This window comes from Globicephala melas, chromosome 10 (genome assembly GCF_963455315.2).
Source record: "Globicephala melas chromosome 10, mGloMel1.2, whole genome shotgun sequence".
Lineage (NCBI taxonomy): Eukaryota > Metazoa > Chordata > Mammalia > Artiodactyla > Delphinidae > Globicephala > Globicephala melas.
This window is the reverse complement of record NC_083323.1, coordinates 94,343,999-94,364,302: the sequence shown is the minus strand read 5'-3', so window position 1 is coordinate 94,364,302 and position 20,304 is coordinate 94,343,999. Positions and strand designations below refer to the sequence as shown.

The following is a 20,304-nucleotide window of genomic DNA, read 5'->3' as shown; positions in this document are numbered from 1 at the left end:
ATCTTTTCCAACCACAACACTATGAGACTAGATATCAATTACAGGAAAATATCTGTAAAAACTACAAACACATGGAGGCTAAACAATACACTACTTAATAACAAAGTGATCACTGAAGAAATCAAAGAGGAAATAAAAGAATACCTAGAAACAAATGACAATGGAGACACGATGACCCAAAATCTATGGGATGCAGCAAAAGCAGTTCTAAGAGGGAAGTTTATAGCAATACAATCCTACCTTAAGAAACAGGAAACATCTCGAATAAACAACCTAACCTTGCACCTAAAGCAATTAGAGGAAGAAGAACAAAAAAAAACCCAAAGTTAGCAGAAGGAAAGAAATCATAAACATCAGATCAGAAATAAATGAAAAAGAAATGAAGGAAACGATAGCAAAGATCAATAAAACTAAAAGCTGGTTCTTTGAGAAGATAAACAAAATTGATAAACCATTAGCCAGACTCATCAAGAAAAAAAGGAAAAAGACTCAAATCAATAGAATTACAAATGAAAAAGGAGAAGTAACAACTGACACTGCAGAAATACAAAAGATCATGAGAGGTTACTACAAGCAACTGTATGCCAATAAAACGGACAACTTCAAAGAAATGGACAAATTCTTAGAAATGCACAACCTGCCAAGACTGAATCAGGAAGAAATCTTGAGAATGAAAAACGGAGCTGGAGGAATCAGGCTCCCTGACTTCAGACTATACTACAAAGCTACAGTAATCAAGACAGTATGGTACTGGCAGAAAAACAGAAAGACAGATCAATGGAACAGGATAGAAAGCCCAGAGATAAACCCATGCACATATGGTCACCTTATCTTTGATAAAGGAGGCAGGAATGTACAGTGGAGAAAGGACAGCCTCTTCAATAAGTGGTGCTGGGAAAACTGGACAGGTACATGTCGAAGTATGAGATTAGATCACTCCCTAACACCATACACAAAAATAAGCTCAAAATGGATTAAAGACCTAAATGTAAGGCCAGAAACTATCAAACTGGTAGAGGAAAACATAGGCAGAACACTCTATGACATAAATCACAGCAACGTCCTTTTTGACCCACCTCCTAGAGAAATGGAAATAAAAACAAAAATAAACAAATGGGACCTAATGAAACTTCAAAGCTTTTGCACAGCAAGGAAACCATAAACAAGACCAAAACACAACCCTCAGAATGGGAGAAAATATTTGCAAATGAAGCAACTGACAAAGGATTAATCTCCAAAATTTACAAGCAGCTCATGCAGCTCAATAACAAAAAAACAAACAATCCAATCCAAAAATGGGCACAAGACCTAAATAGACATTTCTCCAAAGAAGATATACAGACTGCCAACAAACACATGAAAGAATGCTCAACATCATTAATCAGTAGAGAAATGCAAATCAAAACTACAATGAGATATCATCTCACACCAGTCAGAATGGCCATCATCAAAAAATCTAGAAACAATAAATGCTGGAGAGGGTGTGGAGAAAAGGGAACCCTCTTGCACTGTTGGTGGGAATGTAAATTTATACAGCTACTGTGGAGAACAGTATGGAGGTTCCTTAAAGAACTACAAATAGAACTACCATATGACCCAGCAATCCCACTACTGGGCATATACCCTGAGAAAACCATAATTCAAAAAGAGTCATGTACCAAAATGTTCATTGCAGCTCTATTTACAATAGGCCGGAGATGGAAACAACCTAAGTGTCCATCATCGGATGAATGGATAAAGAAGATATGGCACATATATACAATGGAATATTACTCAGCTATAAAAAGATATGAAACTGAGCTATTTGTAATGAGGTGGATAGACCTAGAGTCTGTCATACAGAGTGAAGTAAGTCAGAAAGAGAAAGACAAATACCGTATGCTAACACATATATATGGAATTTAAGAAAAAAAAATGTCATGAAGAACCTAGGGATAAGACAGGAATAAAGACACAGACCTACTAGAGAATGGACTTGAGGATATGGGGAGGGGGAAGGGTAAGCTGTGACAAAGCGAGAGAGAGGCATGGACATATATACACTAACAAACGTAAGGTAGATAGCTAGTGGGAAGCAGCCGCATAGCACAAGGATATCAGGTCAGTGCTTTGTGACCGCCTGGAGGGGTGGGATATGGAGGGTGGGAGGGAGGGAGACGCAAGAGGGAAGAGATATGGGAACATATGTATACGTATAACTGATTCACTTTGTTATAAAGCACAAACTAACACACCATTGTAAAGCAATTATACTCCAATAAAGATGTTAAAAAAAAAAGATGTAAAAAAATAAAAAAATAAAAAATAAAAAGTAAATAAATAAATATTTTAGAAAAAGGAAACTTATGTGTGGAATTTTATTATACCAAGTAAATTTACCATTAAACATGAAAAAAACTTCCTGTCACCTTCTTTTGTGATAGTCAAAGGGTGTGCATTGCACAAGTTCAGTGAGAATTTCCTGTATTGTGGTTCCAGAAACATTTTAGAAGATAGTGATTTTACTGCTTCTTGTTCATACTACACATCTGTGTCTCATCAGCAGATGATGCACGCACACTTGAATACACAAGTTTTCTTTTTGAAAAAATTTCTTCATACACAACTTTCAGGTTCCTTAGCCTACAGCTCAGCTCCGTGATCTAACCCAGTTCTTGAACAAGCAGCCATCGTGCCTTTCCTGCATGAACACTGGAACAACATTTCATATGGCAGGTATGTGCAGCCCAAGTCATAAAATGAAAAAATTAAAATAACCAGGAAAAATATCTTGTGGGTATGGCTAATTTGAGGCAACGCTGTAGGACAAAAGTATACATTTTTAGGCTCCCCATGTATCTGTACTTTCTACTTTAATTTCATTTTTCTGATTCTTCATTCTGTAACTTAGAAATGATTTTGTGAAGATTTTTCCAACAGGTTTAAAGAGTGGATTCTGACAGGGATAGCTCTAAATTCTGATTGGCATCTGAATTTACCAGGAAAAATATAAACAACATAATTCTAGCATGAAAATATATAGAGAATGTTAAATATTATCAACAAAATGTTTAAAAGTGTTTTTTTTTAAATTTACCATTTGTGTTGTGACATCCCCCAAACCACCCAGATTAACAGTTTGACACATTGAACTGTTGTGAATGACGACACCCTTTGGGAGTACTCTAATGTTAATGCAGAATCTCCTGATGCTAAATTATTTTAGGGGAAATGCCTGTGAGCAAGTAATTTTTGGTATGAGAAGACGTAATACATGTAAAAAATGGTTCCTGTAAAAAAGTGGTTTTTTACGTATCATAATTCAATGTACTGTGAAATGAACTCAGGTTCCCAAGTTATTAGCGCTACATTGGTTGGGGAACCTCTCATCACACCATGTCTTCTCTTCACAGTACAGCCTCTACGAAGCTATGAGCAGCCTGACATTTCTCAGAGTAGCGAATACACTGAGATTAGCAGAAGGACACACTCCCAAGTAGTATTAATATTATTGTAACAATGATGGAATACATGTCATTTAAATGAAAGACTCTGGGTCTAGACAAACTTTCATTTGATTTCTGACTTGGGTACTTAATAGCTCTGATTCCTTGAGAAAATAACATTATTAATGGATCCTACATTTTCTCAGCTACCTAATGGGAATCAGATTCTCTATCTTGTGATTTTTTTGTTGCTGTTACAAAACTAAGAGTTTGTTATATCAGCCCACAAGACCGAACTTGGTGCCTGTTGATCTCTTTTTACTACAGATCTCTAAACTTCTTTGTCAAATTTAAAAATAAGTGGTAAGTACAGTTTGATAAGATAGAGCTGATAAAGAGGAAAAGGTATGGCTAATCTCACTGAAGAATAAAGTACATCATATAAAATTTTTGGTATTGGGTGGAGTTCTAAATGGAATGTCTTCATTTTCCAACATTTCATTGACAAAATTATGGGCTTATTAAACCAAGGAAATTTTTGGATTCTCTCACTGGTTTCTGCTTTTAAGAACTTCAGCTCCTGTGTTTGTTCTTTAAATCTTTACCCTATCTCTCTTTCTTTATAGCTTTTCAGACCACTCGATGGAGGCTGATTTCTGGGGTCTTAGGAGTAATGTGCCTTTTGTTGGTGGCTGCTTTGCGAGTTTTGTTGAAAAATTGTAAGTTTTTCTAATCAAGACTATATAAAAAGATCAAAATTGTGATGAAACTGTCTTACAATAAAGGTTTCATTTTGCTAATGTGTAATATTTTGTTATTTCATAAATCTGTGTCTGATGAAGTAAATTTCTAATTACTTCTTACAGCATTTACTAAACAAAATGTTCAGCCGACATTCTCTCCAGGACCCTCCACAGATCTCCAGGAAGGTGGGTTCCATACTTTGGAAAACTTTAGTGCTGTTAGAGAATGAAATATTCTTGTTTTTCTCACACAGAAGCATGAAGGGATATTATGCTTAGTAATAGAAATTATAGGATAGTCTCATTTTATTGCTAACTTAGTTTATTAAATTACATTGAATGTGTGTCATTTATATATTAAGTAATAAGGAAAATATTAGCCGGAAGTGACCTATTTTTCCTATGTGACTGCTCATGTTTAAGTAACAAAAGCAAATTACAGTAAATATTGTAGCTGATCCTAAGTGCCTGCTTGTGTTTCATAACACATACTTTGATACCTCTTTACCTGTACCTCCGCTTCTTCCATAACTCAGAAAGAAGCACAGAGATTTCTGCAATTCTAAACTCTTCTTAACCAGTGAACGTCAGCTCAAAGATATTTTTAAACATATCTTTTCCTAAATGATGTCTCATCATCTTCTGTGTTCATATAGCACTTCATTCATATCTTTTTTCCCTCAGCGTTTTTCCAACTTTATTGAGATATAATTGACATATGACATCGTGGAAGTTTAAAGTGTACAATGATTCACTTATTACAATATTATTGCCACCATAGCATTAACTAACACCTCCATCATGTCACACAACTATCATGTCTTTTTGTGGTGAGAATGTTTAAGAAGCTCTCTTGTAGCAACTCTCCCAAGTATATAATACAGTACTGTTAACTCTAGTTATAATGATGCACAGTAGATCCCTAAAACTTAATCATCTTCTAAATGGAAGCTCGTACCTTTTGACCAACAGCTCCCCATTTCCCCCACATCCCAGCCCCTGGTAGCCACCATTCAACTCTACAATCTCAGCACCACTCATTTGACAAAGATTTGAGTGCCTACCACATAATATGACTTTTATCACTGAGGATGGTAAATGTTGAAGACACTATCACTAGTAAACTGGACGGTCAGACTTCAAGCTAAGTGCTTTATTAACTTCGTTTTGAAATAAAATATCCAGAATTATTTTCTGACTCAGGAAATATGCTAAAATGCTTTCCTCCTTTAAATATCTCTTTTATCTAGTTCACTTTTAATTACACAGCAGAGATCAACTTTGGGTCACTTCCTCAAAAGAGGTTCTTCTAACCGCCCCCCATCCTATACTCTGCTACACAGTATTTTAACATACTGAATTTCTTGTGTATACTTACACAAATTATCATTAAATATAATTCATAAATGACTGAAATTTGTATAATTCTGTCTCTATCTCTAGACTATAATCTTCATGAGGAAGAAGGGTCATGTCTGAGTCATTCAGATTAATATCCCCTGAACTGTGGTGTATGCAGTAAATTCTCAAAGAATAGTTGTAGAAAACATTAAATAACAAATGAGTAAATAGCACTGAAAACAACGGAATCGCCGATGTCATCAAGTCATGTTTTGTTTTTTCTCTTAGGATCTGGCAGCTGTTCTTGCCGAGAAAAGTGGATTGGCTACCAATGCAGCTGTTACTTCATTTCTAGTGAATCAAAAACATGGAAAGACAGTAGAAATTTTTGTGTTTCTCAGAATTCCAGTCTACTTCAGATACAAAACAGAAATGAACTGGCATGTATTTAATTCTGATTTTTCTACAATTTTTTTGACCTAGGAAAATATTATCTAAGTAAGCTGAATACTTTGATTCAAGTCTTTAATCAGATAGTAAATAGGCAGTTATATTTGAACTAATTTCCTACACTTTGAAACAGTCAAACAATATACACAAAATTTCTCAAAGATTTACATTATAGGAATGTGACAGATAAAGTACAAGAAACTTTTTAGAGAGAATTCAAAGAATAAATAATAGATCATTATTTTTATTCAAAGGACTTTGAATTTTTAGTTCATTAATTGAATTTATAATTTGTTTTGTAATTATATAGCTTTTGTTATCACTCTTGGAATGAATATGAAGAATATTATAAAACAATTACCCAACTCTTAAGAAAAAGTGAAAATTTTCTCTAGCTCCATGCAGAACCTGTGCTAAGATTTATCCCTCAAGATACTGTTGGTTTGGGATCAAATTTGATTGCTGATCCCCTGTGAAGGAAGTGTTCCATGAAAGCTCTAATTCCCTTTATGACGTTTTTCATTCTTTCAAGAAGTGAGATTTTGTGGTACGTTTTCCTCCATAAATGAATGGGCCTGATGAATGAGAACTATGAGGCATGTGACTTGACTATACCTCCTAAATTAAAAGTTAAAAATGATTTTCGTTTGTATAATTGAAAAACTGAATCTGAATAATAGACACTGACTTTCTTAAAAGTACCTGATCCCTAGAGTAGATTCAAAATAGATTAATATGTTGGTCTTTGTTTCCAAACAGCATTTTATGAAATTCATTTCCTATTATTACTGGATTGGACTCTCTTACAGTGAAGAACATCATGCCTGGTTGTGGGAGGATAATTCTACTGTCTCCCAAGATCTGTAAGTTTCTGGCACTCAAAACCTTTTTCTGTTCTTTTTGAGTTTATCCTTAGATCTGATCAGAGAACGTAACATCCAGGAACACTGTAGGTAAGATATCCTGTTTAGTACGTGAGAATACAGAAAAGAGAATTGATACAACAGAATAACAATTTTAGTCCCAACCACAACACCCAAGTGTATGCTCAAGTGACATGAAGTTAGTGTACTTGTGACTCTAAAAGAGCTTTTGATATATGCTTTTATTTCCTGCCTTGGTACAAGCACTTGGATATGTATGTACATATACAGATTCTCACATACACAAAAGCCATCCAGAGAAAAGAGTATATCCACTATTTTCCTTATTCTGGTGGAGCCCAATATTCTCAGCATCATCCCATATTTCAAACATTCTGGGCTTATTTTCTGTGTATTTGTAATCTTCAAATCTCATTTTCATTCATAAACATGGGATTTACAGTATCATACAATGACAGGTTTTATGCTCTGATTTTTTCCCTAGACTAGATTAGCAGATGCATCTTAGAAGTAAAGTATATAACATACCAAAACCATTAAAAACAACAGCAAAAACAAAAAAATCCCCAACTTCATTGCTATTGATTATTGATGCAATAGCTGAGTTTTTGTAACATTGTACTCTGAAATTGTGAAAACTGACTTGAATGAAAAAAGATAATGTCTCAATGTGGTAATATCTCATTAAAATGCTTTTAAAATGTCTGTAGTTCTATCATTTAACAAAAACATCATCCTTGAACATTCTCATTTCCTTTTCCCAATGTATTAAAACATTATTCTTCATTACAGATTTCCATCCTTTCACTCTCTAAATCCAAAGAACTGCAAAATATATAACCCAAGCACAGGAGTTTCGGATACAGACTGTGGGAGTAAATATCGTTATGTCTGTAAGCAACAGCTTATTTAGATGTCTCTTGGGGCAGAAGGGGTGTGCAATGAAGATTCAGTGTACTTAGAATGGTAACATATATTACTAACTACCTACTTCTGGGATCTGTAAAATGTTTCAAATTGTGTCTTATCAATCATAATTTTCATGTATTTGAAAATGTGTTTAAATTTTTTATCAAGATATAATTGACATATAACATTACATTAGCTTCAAGTATACAACATAACAATAACTAGACACTAGGTCTAATTAACATCCATCATCATATATAGTTATAATTTTTAAATTTTGCCGTGTGTCTTAAAATGGATGAAAGGTGTGCCTACACCTAAAATTATAGTCCAGACAAGTAATTTCATGAATATTAATGTATATGGTAAAGAGTGGATTTAATAGTTTATGCATATATTCTTGGAAACTCTCTGCAGGAATTTAAATAAAACTTAATTCATGCCAAATAATATATATCACATCGTATCAGTCCTTTGTGTGGCGTACTGAGTTGAGAAGTCCCATCCTCATCTCTCTTTTTCCGGAAGTAAAAATAATTTTAGTGTTCCTTTTCAGTTCTTTCTGGATTTCTATACATCTATATGTTCTAATTTAGAGCTGGAAGTGCCATATAATAGTTTCTTCATATGTGTCACCTGGCCTCAGAGGGGAACACATTTGTGTGTCTTCTCTTGATGCTACAGAGTTCTGCAGAACAGTTGGAAGTCTCTGGCCAAATATATGGTCTCACGTGATTGCTTTCATATTTTGCAAGAGGCAAGGGCATCTAAGCCCTGATCATATAAATTTATAATACTTATTTCTTTACTCCACCTATCTTTCTTGCCTATGCTTATCCATCAGTAAAAAAAAAGCCATTCTTACATGTACATTGACGATTTTAATCTCTAGCCAGTCCCCAAAGCCTTTTCCTAAAAGTATGTACCAAAACTAAATACTGTAAGATGTTACAGAAAAACCCAAATGAACTTCTGGGCCAACCCAATAATTACCCTTTTTTTGGGGGGGGGGTGGAGGAGGGGCTAGCTCATTTTATTGAAGGATTTCTAAATAGGTAAAAGAAAGGGTGGGAACACAATGAGTTCTGATGCCCGTCTGACCTGGAAGAGATTTTCCCAACCTCACAGATATCAAAAGCCAATTCCCTTTTTGTAATTGTTGCATCTACATCTTTAAAATTGTGTATTGACATCTATATTTGCTCTCTAGTTTTATATTTTAATTAAATAATAATAATTAAGAACCCAAAGTTGATTTTTAAAATACAAAGAGTCAGGAAGAGGAAAGAGCCTCTTATGTTCTATTTCTCAAAATATAAATATAATAGTACTACAGCTTGAACTCTTCACATTCTTGTATGCAGGTTGACTTAGGAAAAATGCACTTAAGTTATACTATGCAAAATTCAGGATAGACTATAACATCTTTCAAATGTTTAACTTGGACTAAGTGAACATGCATTGCACTTTCTAGATATTTGAAATGTTTTGCCTTTGCTGTCCATGTGATTTTCATAATAATATAGTTTAATTGAATTTAAAAAGAACATTATAGGCAACCTTATAATGAAAATAAATACTTTTCTGTTCCAACTGTCCCATCAATCTGTCCTCTTCCCACAAAAATTTCCTCTGAGTTTTTTGTGTGTTTCTTTGTTTTTTCCTACCTGGAGTAGTTTTCTCTGTAATGAACCAAGGATAGTCTATTTTCCTAATTTTTGTCCAGGATGAATCTCAACTGTATTTATTTAGCCACATTAACGTATAGGTTCAAATTGTTACTTTCATATCATTACACTATGAAGTGTCCAGAGTTCAATCAGCCTTTTTTTTTTTCCTGAGAACTCATGAACATTTATTACAATGCTGCAAGAACAATGAGGGAACGGAAGGTGTTAAATATGACAGATGATGTCTAATTTCAGAGAGTAATCTATGTCAAAATTGTCTCCATCGAGGGAAGAAAATTCCTGTTGCCACCCAATTATAGCTCAGATGTTTTTTTAAGCTCCCATATCTTTTCAGGGCATTGTGATGGAAAGTGCTGATTTGAATGAAGACTACTGGTCACCCATGGCAGTGGCCTGCTCACATCTGGCCCCATCATACTAATCACAGTCAATCCAGGACCATCTGACCCATTTCATTTTTATTATTTTTTCTGCCACTCTTACCTGCATTCTATTTGCCTTCATCCTGAAAATATCTTTGTAGTCCTTGGGATGGGAACAACTTTTTTTTTTTTTTTTTTTTTTTTGCGGTACGCGGGCCTCTCACTGTTGTGGCCTCTCCCGTTGCAGAGCACAGGCTCCGGACGCGCAGGCTCAGCGGCCATGGCTCACGGGCCCAGCTGCTCCGCGGCATGTGGGATATTCCCGGAGCAGGGCACGAACCCGTGTCCCCTGCATCGGCAGGCGGACTCTCAACCACTGTGCCACCAGGAAAGCCCTAAAATAAGTTAATTCTTAATGTGTAATGAAATATAACATAAAAATAAAGACACTATCATGAAAAAGACAGGGATCTAGGGCATTAGACATGTGTTTAATTCACAGAGCCACGTTTACTAAGTTAATAATTTCACAAATTGCAAGAAGAAGAAAAGAAACAAAGAAAGAAACGGAGAAAGACAGAAAAAAAGGGGGAGAGGGAGGGAGGGAGGAAGACAAAGAATATTAACAAAACCTGGTGTGGGTATTTTAAAAAGTAAAAGAAAATGAAATGCATCTTGTATCAATAATGTAAATCATGTAGTAAAGTTCTTTATAGTGAAGGACTTACAAAGAATAAAATAGTAGGTTCTAAAATTTTAGGAAAAAGACAAGTAAAGAATCTCGCCTCTGAACAACACGAGTGAAAAATAATTTTTTTTCTTTTTGAAATAATGAACATGTAAGAGGCTTTTATAAATGAAATGTGAATATGAATTACCTTTTGCACCTAAAATTAAACTAAAACTTTTTTTAGTTTATACATACAATATGTAATTTAATTTAAACTTCATTATTAAGTATGTGGAAAATGTGGGTATTATTTTATTTCTTATTTATGTATTATTTAGGTAAATATTTATTATTATTTTATGGGTGAAGAAATTAAATCTTAGAGGCGGCCAAAATCATACTGCTTATTCAGTATCAACCTATCAGCTATGAGTAATTTATGATATTTTTAGTTAAAAAAGCACTTTCAAATTTATGTCACTTGAGTTGAATATCATAGAAATCCACTAAGGTAAATATGGCATGTCTTATACCTCTATTTAATAGAAAAGGAAACGTAAGTCCATAGAGGCTGTTATTGTCCCAGATCTCAAAGCTAGAGACTGGTAAAATTTTGATTAAAACCCAGTTCTAACTCCAAATACTAAGGCTGTTATCTCAAATTGTGAGATACATTCCTTTAGGTAGTTATTGAAATGAAGGAGGAAAAAACCTTTCAAGTTTTTGAAGCCAGGATTTAAAATATAACATGACCATAATATAAAATGAACATAAGTGAATCATAGTAAATTACTTTTCTATGACTTATATGCTTGTATCAAATTCTGGGTATCTTAAAATTGTACAGAAAGACCAAACTACATTTATGTGGAAAGTACGTACCCACGCTGTGATGGGCCCACGGATCTCGGACCAACCCCATCATAGAATTATGACTGCCCATCTATCCCACAGATGAATCCAAATGCTTCATTTTTTACAAAGGATTACTGAATAAAATAAAAATGTGAATTTTTTTCCTGTTTCCTCTCCTTGGGGTGAGTTGATATATTTAGATTAGAAAAGTGAGAATACAGAAAAATTTCACCCATGCAGACATGAAAAAGGAAAGAATGGAAATGAGAATTCATATAGAGCCAGGTAAAATTACTTTTAAATTTTCTCTTACTATAAAATAAAAAACAAAATGTTAAAAAATGTAATAGCTGTTTTTAGTTCACCTACACTAAGATACTTAAAGATGTTTTTCATCACTGATAGTGAATGATAACACACACAGTTTTTTTTTTTTTTTTTTTGCGGTACACGGGCCTCTCACTCTTGCGGCCTCTCCCCGTTGCGGAGCACAGGCTCAACGGCCATGGCTCACGGGCCCAGGCACTCCGCGGCATGTGGGATCCTCCTGGACCGGGGCACGAACCCGTGTCCTCTGCATCGGCAGGCAGACTCTCAACCACTGCGCCACCAGGGAAGCCCCACACACAGTTTTTTATTTATAGTCGTCTTATTTTATTTGGTGGTAACTTTATTGGTGGTAATTGCTTTCTTTGCAAGGTAAGTCTGGGTAGGATATATGAATTTTTGTTGAATGAGTTTTTCTAGTATACTTTAATTAAAGTTCTGTCCACATCGTTGTCATCATTTACAAGTTATCGTTGTCATCATTAACAAAACTAATCTCACATTTGTTAATATAGTAACATCTTAACATTGCCTAGCAGAGCTCTCAGGAAAAAATAAAAGGTGTTTAATAAATGCGCATAGTGCTTAGATTTTTAAAAATATAAACTGTTCTACATTTGATCATGATAGTTGGAAACAATGAAAATAATTTGTTTCATTTTGAAAGTAAGGTTGTGTGTCACATCTTATAGTAATATCATAACTTCTAATTCTTCAATAAGTATACCCTACTTACCTATCATTAAATAAAGTGGAGCAGAATATACCTCAGAAGTAACAAGTATTCATTGCCTTCAGTAAGTCAATTCAAACACTTAAGAAACAATTAGAATTACCTTATAGCGCATATATTTTTAGAAATTTTCTTGAGGTTAAAACCTCAAGAGTTTCTTATTTATTTAACAATACTTGTTAGAAACACACACACAAACACACACAGACACACACCTGATTAGAGAAGGAAGGTCCTGATTCTTGTGGATAAGAGCCTCCTGAAAAAATTAGACATGTCCTGAGTTCCTGATTTAGATTTGATACTAGCAATATCCAGTCAATTCTGATCCCTGAGAAGGATATGACAAGTGTTATTCTAATCTCATCTTTCTGTTGAAAAAGCATAGCACAAACCACAGTGCTTCCACCTCTCACGACACAGAAAATTTCCCTTTTTGGTGGAATAAATGTTAGGTCCCAACATCACTTTAGGACTTAAAAATGGTGAATTCAGTGATAAGAAGTCACCAGAGTTTTAAGAAACAAATGGTGGGATCACATAATCTCTTTCTGAATTTTTTTCAAAAGTGAAAAATTTGTAATAAAATATGGTTATAAGTACTTTGTGGAAAAAATAGAGAAAAAATTAAACTTCTTAATCATTTTGTGCATAGGCTTTTATAAGTTTGAGTGGAATTAAGTATGCTGTATCATATAAGCTGTAACAACAGAGAGATAGCTTTCATATATATACTACATAGGTACATGTATATGCATACATACCTACATGTATATGCATACATATGTATATATGCATATGTGTGTATTTATATGACCTTTTAATAATGAAAATATAAGTGTATACAGGATAAAAATTCCATGATGAATCATCATATGCCTAATTTAAATAATTATCAACTTGTGACCAATATTATTTCAGTTATGATGTATGTGATTCTCTCAGATCTACCTCTGCTCCTAAATAGGGCTCTTTTCTCCTTCTTCCTTGTGTACACCACTCATTATATTACTCTCTCTTTATTGCTCAGAACAATAGCTCCAAATCCCTTACCAGAATAGTAACATAATCAACTAATGTCTTAATGCTCTCATTTTTAGCTATTTATAATTTTTGTTATATTAAGAAATGATGACAGCCAAAAGGAGTTTAAATAGACTGAATGACTAAAAGTAGCATGGTATCCTGGATGGCATAATGGAAGAGAAAATGGATATTAGGTAAAAACTAAAGAAATACAAGTAAAGTATGTTCATTAATAATAATATATCAGTTCATTCATTGTGAAAAATGCACCATGCTAATGTAAGCTGTTAATAATAAGAGAAACTGGACACTGGTGTATGGGAACACTCTGTACTACTTTTGCACTTTTTCTGTAAATTTAAGACTATTCTAAGATAAAAAGTTTATTTAAAAATAAGTATTGGTGCTTCTTTATAATGTTATATTCTACAGAATAGTAACAATCATTATCTTTATTATTATTATAAATTAGATGGGGCAATTTGAAAAAGAAAACCAAAAAATGACTCTAAAGGGAAACAGCTTAAGAAGGAGTCATTCATATGAACTTTCACTGAACATGCGCTTCTGAAAACAGAACTTCAACCAGTAAATCCACAACCTATTCAGTCAATAAGAGAATTATCAAGCAATAATTTTTAGTCAATAGAACAATTACATAGACACTGTAACTATTTACTATGTACAATATGTGTGAGATAATTTAACATAGGTAAAAGTCAATTCTGCAAAGTTTGATAAAGCTATAATAATTTTTATGAAATCAATACATTATTTAAAATCTTCCTATAGGGATAACACAAAAGCCAAATTTTTTTTTTTTTTTTTTTTTTTTTTTTTTTGCGGTACGCGGGCCCCTCACTGCCGTGGCCTCACCCGTTGCGGAGCACAGGCTCTGGCCGCGCACGCTCACGGACCCAGCCGCTCCGCGGCACGTGCGATCCTCCCGGACCGGGGCACGAACCCGCGTCCCCTGCATCGGCAGGCGGACTCTCAACCACCGCGCCACCAGGGAAACCCAAGCCAAATATTTTTACAGGAGAGAAATAATAAACTTTCAAGGAAGAAATAATTAAAACATAAAAACTTTCCTAAACTATAGGGGAGAAAGGAATTGTTGCTATTTTTTTTCACTACGACTAGAGTTGTGTTGATGTCCAAATTAGATGAGAATGTGTTAACAGGAAAAGGAAAAGTCAATCTTACTGTGAAAATTGTCACAAAATCCTAAAACAGTACCAAACCAAATCAAACAGTACATAAAACTGTCTAGTCTATAGATGACCAAATTGAGTTTATTTCAGCCTTGTAATAATAATTTTATTTTGGAAGAAAAACTGTTAAATGAAATTTGCTCCAAACAGTAGATTAAAGAAATAAAAGATGAATATACCCAGATGGAATGCATATTTATTATAATTCAACAGCTTTTCATGATAAAAACAATCTTTAGCATGTATATCAGAATCTGTATAAACATCATTCTTAACCTTGAGGTATTAGTAGCTTTTTAGAAAATCATTAAGACAAAATGATAATAATACCACTTCTTTTCAATATCATTGAGGAGATTCTCCAGCACATTTAAGACCACCATAGGAAATTAAAAAGAAAAGGACTTAAAAAAATTTTTTTCTGATGATATATTTATCCACATAGAACATAAAAATATAATTTAATGACCAGTTAATAGAAATAATATTAGTATAACTGAATGTAACATTAATTTGCAAATACTATTAAAGTTCAATAATAAACAGAAATAATTAATTAACTTAACAACCACAACAGAAACACTGTAAGGTACTTATGAGTAAATCTAACAGGAATAGACAAGATCTATATTGAACTTATTGTATAATTTTATAGAAATATTTTCAAAAACAACTAAATTTTGATAGGACCACTGAATCTAATAACGATGTCAATTAATCCTAAAATATTTTAGAGATTCAATTTAATTCCAATTAATATCCCAGGTTATCCTATGTTCATTAATGCAAAATCCAAGAGCAGACGTATCACTATTGAAGAAGAAAAAATGGTGAGGGACTTGTCCTACTAATTTTTAAGACCTTTGCTAAAGCTATGTCCCTTACAACAAAGTGACATGAGAACGTAGACAAATCCGATAAATTGAAAGAGAAAAGATACAGACAATGAAAAGCCATGTGAATAGATGAAAAAACAGATGAGGTAGCATTGCAGATAAAGTAGGAAATGAGATACTATTAAATAATTACTGCTGTGAAATTTTTTATGCCAATATAAAAACACACACTTGAATCCCTACTGTATATACATCATATGCAGAACAATTAGGAACTTAAATCACAACCCTGGTGTGCATTAAAAAAATAAGTAAATATATGAGAGTTGATATGAATTTATAAGATTGATTCAGTATATATTTTATTTATTTTCATTTATTCAAAACATTGAGATAAAGTATAAAGTAAGATAACAAAACATCATAAAATTTTAAGGAAAAGTAAGATATCAAAGTCAAAATTCTTAAAAATATACTAAGGAAATAAGGAAAGCAAATTTGTTGATATGTTTCAACTTGGACAATAAACAATTTTATTCAACATAGGTTTTTTAGTGACAACTATTTCCTGGGTGCTTTTCTAAGCCTTGAAAATGTTAAACAATCTAGGCAAAATTTCTTGCCATCATGGAGTTTACATTTTAGTGTAGGTGATAGAAAAATGGACAAGAAAGTGTGAAACAAGTTCAAGAATAAACAAGATAAGTGAATATGAAACAAGTTGAAGGAAAAAAGAATAATGTTATCTTCTGACAGTCTTTGAGCAAAATTCTTTTCAGCTAATCCACATTTTCCATTGACTATTTTAGAGTAAAATTAGATCTCTATATATGAAATGTAGGCTGACATTTACAACCACATTTTAAAAAAATATTTGGTTTATAAAAGGAAATGAATGTGGGCTTTTTATGGGGAAATCTAAATCACACTTAGTTGAAGAGCTATTTTTTATGTTAGTGGGTTTTTTTGTTTTTTTGTTTTTTTTTTTTTTTGCGGTACGCGGGCCTCTCACTGTTGTGGCCTCTCCCGTTGCGAAGCCCAGGCTCCAGACGCGCAGGCTCAGCGGCCATGGCTCACGGGCCCAGCTGCTCCGCGGCATGTGGGATCTTCCCGGACTGGGGGACGAACCCGTGTCCCCTACATCGGCAGGCGGACTCCCAACCACTGCGCCACCAGGGAAGCCCTAGTGGCTTTATATTTAACTGATATTATGTGTCTCTTAAATAAAAGACCAAGAAAAAGAGATAGCAATAGGGAAGAAACAGAACATCTGAATATTCTACTATTTCATTTAGTTCAAATAAGAACTTAGAGTCCTGTGGGAAAGTCACAAAACATACCTACAGGTACAGTTTCTGGAAATAGATACAGCTGAGCACGGAGAGCTATGGTGTCATATGTAAAGCCCTGCTACATCAATTGATGGAGTGAGGAAAGGATTCTTTTTCTTTGAAGTGGGGGGGGGGGGCAAAGTGTTTTTAATTAATTAATTGAGGCGTGATTGGCATATAACATTATATTAGTTTTAAATATATGACATAATGATTCGATATTTGTATATACTGAAAAATGATCACCACAACATCTAGTTAACATCCTTCTTTAAGGATTCTTAAAGAGATATATTCTGCGTTAGGATGGTGAGTTAAAAAACTTAAAAGGCAGGGGAGAGGTTACAAAAACTTACTTGTATAAAGAGACAATATAGGGCTTCCCTGGTGGCACAGTGGTTGAGAGTCCGCCTGCCGATGCAGGGGACACGGGTTCGTGCCCCGGTCCGGGAAGATCCCACATGCCGCGGAGCGGCTGGGCCCGTGAGCCATGGCTGCTGAGCCTGCGCGTCCGGAGCCTGTGCTCCACAACGGGAGAGGCCACAGCAGCGAGAGGCCCGCGTACCGCAAAAAAAAAAAAAAAAAAAAAAGAGACAATATGTACAAAGAAATTCCAAAATCTTTCTCAATGCTAAGCATATATTCACCTTGCATCTGTCATCATGGAACATTTATTGAGGATGTGCTGAAGAGTAGTGATGTTTCAGTGACATGTGAAATTGCAGAAAGACATGACATTGCCTTCAGAAAACATACCTTCTAATAAATGGAATAAAACCAACAAAATGAATTTATGCAGAAAGAGTAATTTGAGTACAAAAGTACATGTATAGGTTGCATAAGGACATATTTATCTGACCTTTTAAAACTACTGGATCTAGAAATTTACAATGCTTTGCAAACAGCCTGGGTTCAAGTCATCTAACTGCCACCACTTCCACAAACTATGCAGAAACTAAATTCGTTAAGTGAGAAAAACCACCACGGCCTAATCCACAGGCCTTCTTGGCCAGTAAATAACAGTCTGGTTAACATGACTGAGCCTGTATTAAGCTCTTCCTGTGTACCATAAGGGGAGAAGGTAGTGAGGCACAATGCAATTTTGTGGTGAGAAACAGTCCTCTGGGCAGGATACTGACTTCAAGCTGCGACTCTAAAAGTAGATGTAGTCAGGGATGTTTACTGGACAGTTGCCTAGAAACACAAGCATATGATGTATGGCCATGACCAAGGGAAACTTTTGTAGTCTTGACTTTTCTGTAAATGTGTTTGGATTAATAAGAGACATGACAAAAAGATTCTAAAATTCACATGAGCAATGAAGTGAATAAATGGGACAGGGAGAAACAGAGCTGAGTCTGGATATGCATGGGGGCATATTGAAGCAGAATTGAAATGCTGAGTGATAAAAAAGTGAAAAATCTGCAAACACACTTGAAAAAATATTTATTCAGAACCTAAATATTTATTCAGAACACTTAGTGGGTATTACGTACTGTGCAAGGAACGTATGCTGCCAACTAGTACATTGTAGTAGAATGAACACAAGGCAGGTAATTCATAAATCTTGAACTTCAGCAGGGAGGGAAAGAGAAGAGATCACCATCTTGGCAACTAACTGATACTGCTTGACACAGTTGCCTGAGCTTGTAATGGATAAATAATTTCTTGGCCCCATCTCGGTTGAAACCTTCTGTAATTCTAAAAATAAACAATTCTACTGAGATGTCATTTCTTTCACAAAGAAATATTTTCATTATATTCACTTAGGCCATGCTAGAAAACTTCATTGTTTGTTTAATATCCATCTATATGATATAATGAAACTGAAAACTTTTCTCCTCCTGTGGTATTAACTTAGAATTTGAGAATAAACAGCATGTAAATAGTAACTCTTTTCAAAATTGCTCTCAAGTGAATCACATGCGTGACTTACAAATTAGAGGACTTCAAATTTCTATTAGCATCCTAGTTATTTTTGTTTGATTGCTTGTTTATTTGCCATTTGACCTTACACTTCCTGCCACAGCAGTAATCTCCACATTCATGGAAAAAAAGAAAGATGCTATTTACAACTTCTGCATCTTGCATCCAAGTGGATTTTGTGTTTACTTCAGTACTTTAAATATCAAAGAATAGTAGAATTGTGTAAATATCATGAAATTTGGACAGTACTTATCCCAGGTGCCCAAGGACATAGAGTTAGGAATAAGACAGCACTTTTCCCAAAGAAAAAGGCTCATTAGTTGAAGATCTAGGTAGAACCAAGGTCTCCCAAGTCACAACTTTTTTTTTAAATGCACCTAATAGCAGTTGGTCAAATTCTAATTGATGTATTGCTTCTTCATTTGTTCCCAGTAGATTCATTTGTGTACACAAGAATAAAAATGCATTCAGTTTAAGCTCTACAGTTCTCACATTATCCTCTTGGAGAGTTTGAAAATAACTACTAAAAGCTTACAATGTTCCTTCTGTGGTGTTAGCCCATCTCCTGGAGCCTTTTTAAACTGCATTAATTTTTTTCTCCATTATTTTACACAGAATTAACAACATCAAAGCACAACAGAATATATAAATAAACATACAAATAGGAAACTGCTGTATTTTCATGAAGGCTGTTTCTTGTTTCTTGTTTGAGCTAGTATCCGTTAAGGATTTCTGTGTGTCAAGCATATTGTTTGGCAATGGATATACATAGTTTAATAAAGTATATAGCACAATCCCTATCATCGAATTGTCCACAATCTATTAAAGGCATAGACATAAGCATATGGTTTTAAATTAATATGCAATTTGCAATGGTAGACACAGTTACTGGGTAGTAGAGAAGCTAGGATTATACATAACAATTTTGCAATGGATGACCAGTATCGACTATGAGGAAATGGTGTTAGGGAAGATGTCCTTGATTAGGTGATTTAGAGGGAGTGTTTTTTAAAACAATATGTTAGATATCAAGTTGAACGGGGTTAACACATACCAAGAGTTGAAGATGGAAACGACAAAGACTCAGAAGAAAGAGACAGTAAAATGAATAAAGAGAGCTATACACACTCCGGTACTGTTGGTTTATTAGGTGGGGTTATGAATATCTGGAGATGGATGGAACCTGGAACAGTCTGGAAGGACAAGGAGTGGGTGTGTGTGAGTGAGAAGAAAGATTCATAATCTAAGCTTGAATAGCACCATACAGTCAGTAAAAGCCCTTTGAGGAGTTTTAAGAAAGGATTGACAAGGTCAGGTTTCCACACTGTGGGTAGACAATTTGACCTGTTCAGAGGACAACAGATTTGATACAGATGGGGATAAAGAACAAATAAGAAAAATAGTTAGGGACAGTAGAAGTAAATAGTGTTTTTATCCAAAACTGTGATGTTAGGAATTGTGAAGATGACAATAATTGGGAGGTTACTCACATAGTTGATGACATTAGATCTGACAGTAGGTGAAGACAAGGGTGGGGAGAGGGGGCTTCCCTGGTGGCACAGTGGTTGAGAGTCCGCCTGC

General features: G+C 34.5%; 1 protein-coding gene across 1 annotated transcript; it reads left to right on the top strand.

Annotated features, from left to right (window-relative positions):
* The first annotated feature begins 2,611 nt into the window (after positions 1-2,611).
* On the top strand, positions 2,612-7,756 carry LOC132597953 (natural killer cells antigen CD94-like). The gene is made up of 6 exons (XM_060306171.1): positions 2,612-2,715; positions 4,052-4,144; positions 4,292-4,354; positions 5,798-5,949; positions 6,719-6,822; positions 7,636-7,756. Exons 1-6 carry the CDS (start codon positions 2,685-2,687, stop codon positions 7,754-7,756), a joined length of 564 nt encoding a protein of 187 aa, XP_060162154.1. The 5' UTR covers positions 2,612-2,684.
* Positions 7,757-20,304: the final 12,548 nt, after the last annotated feature.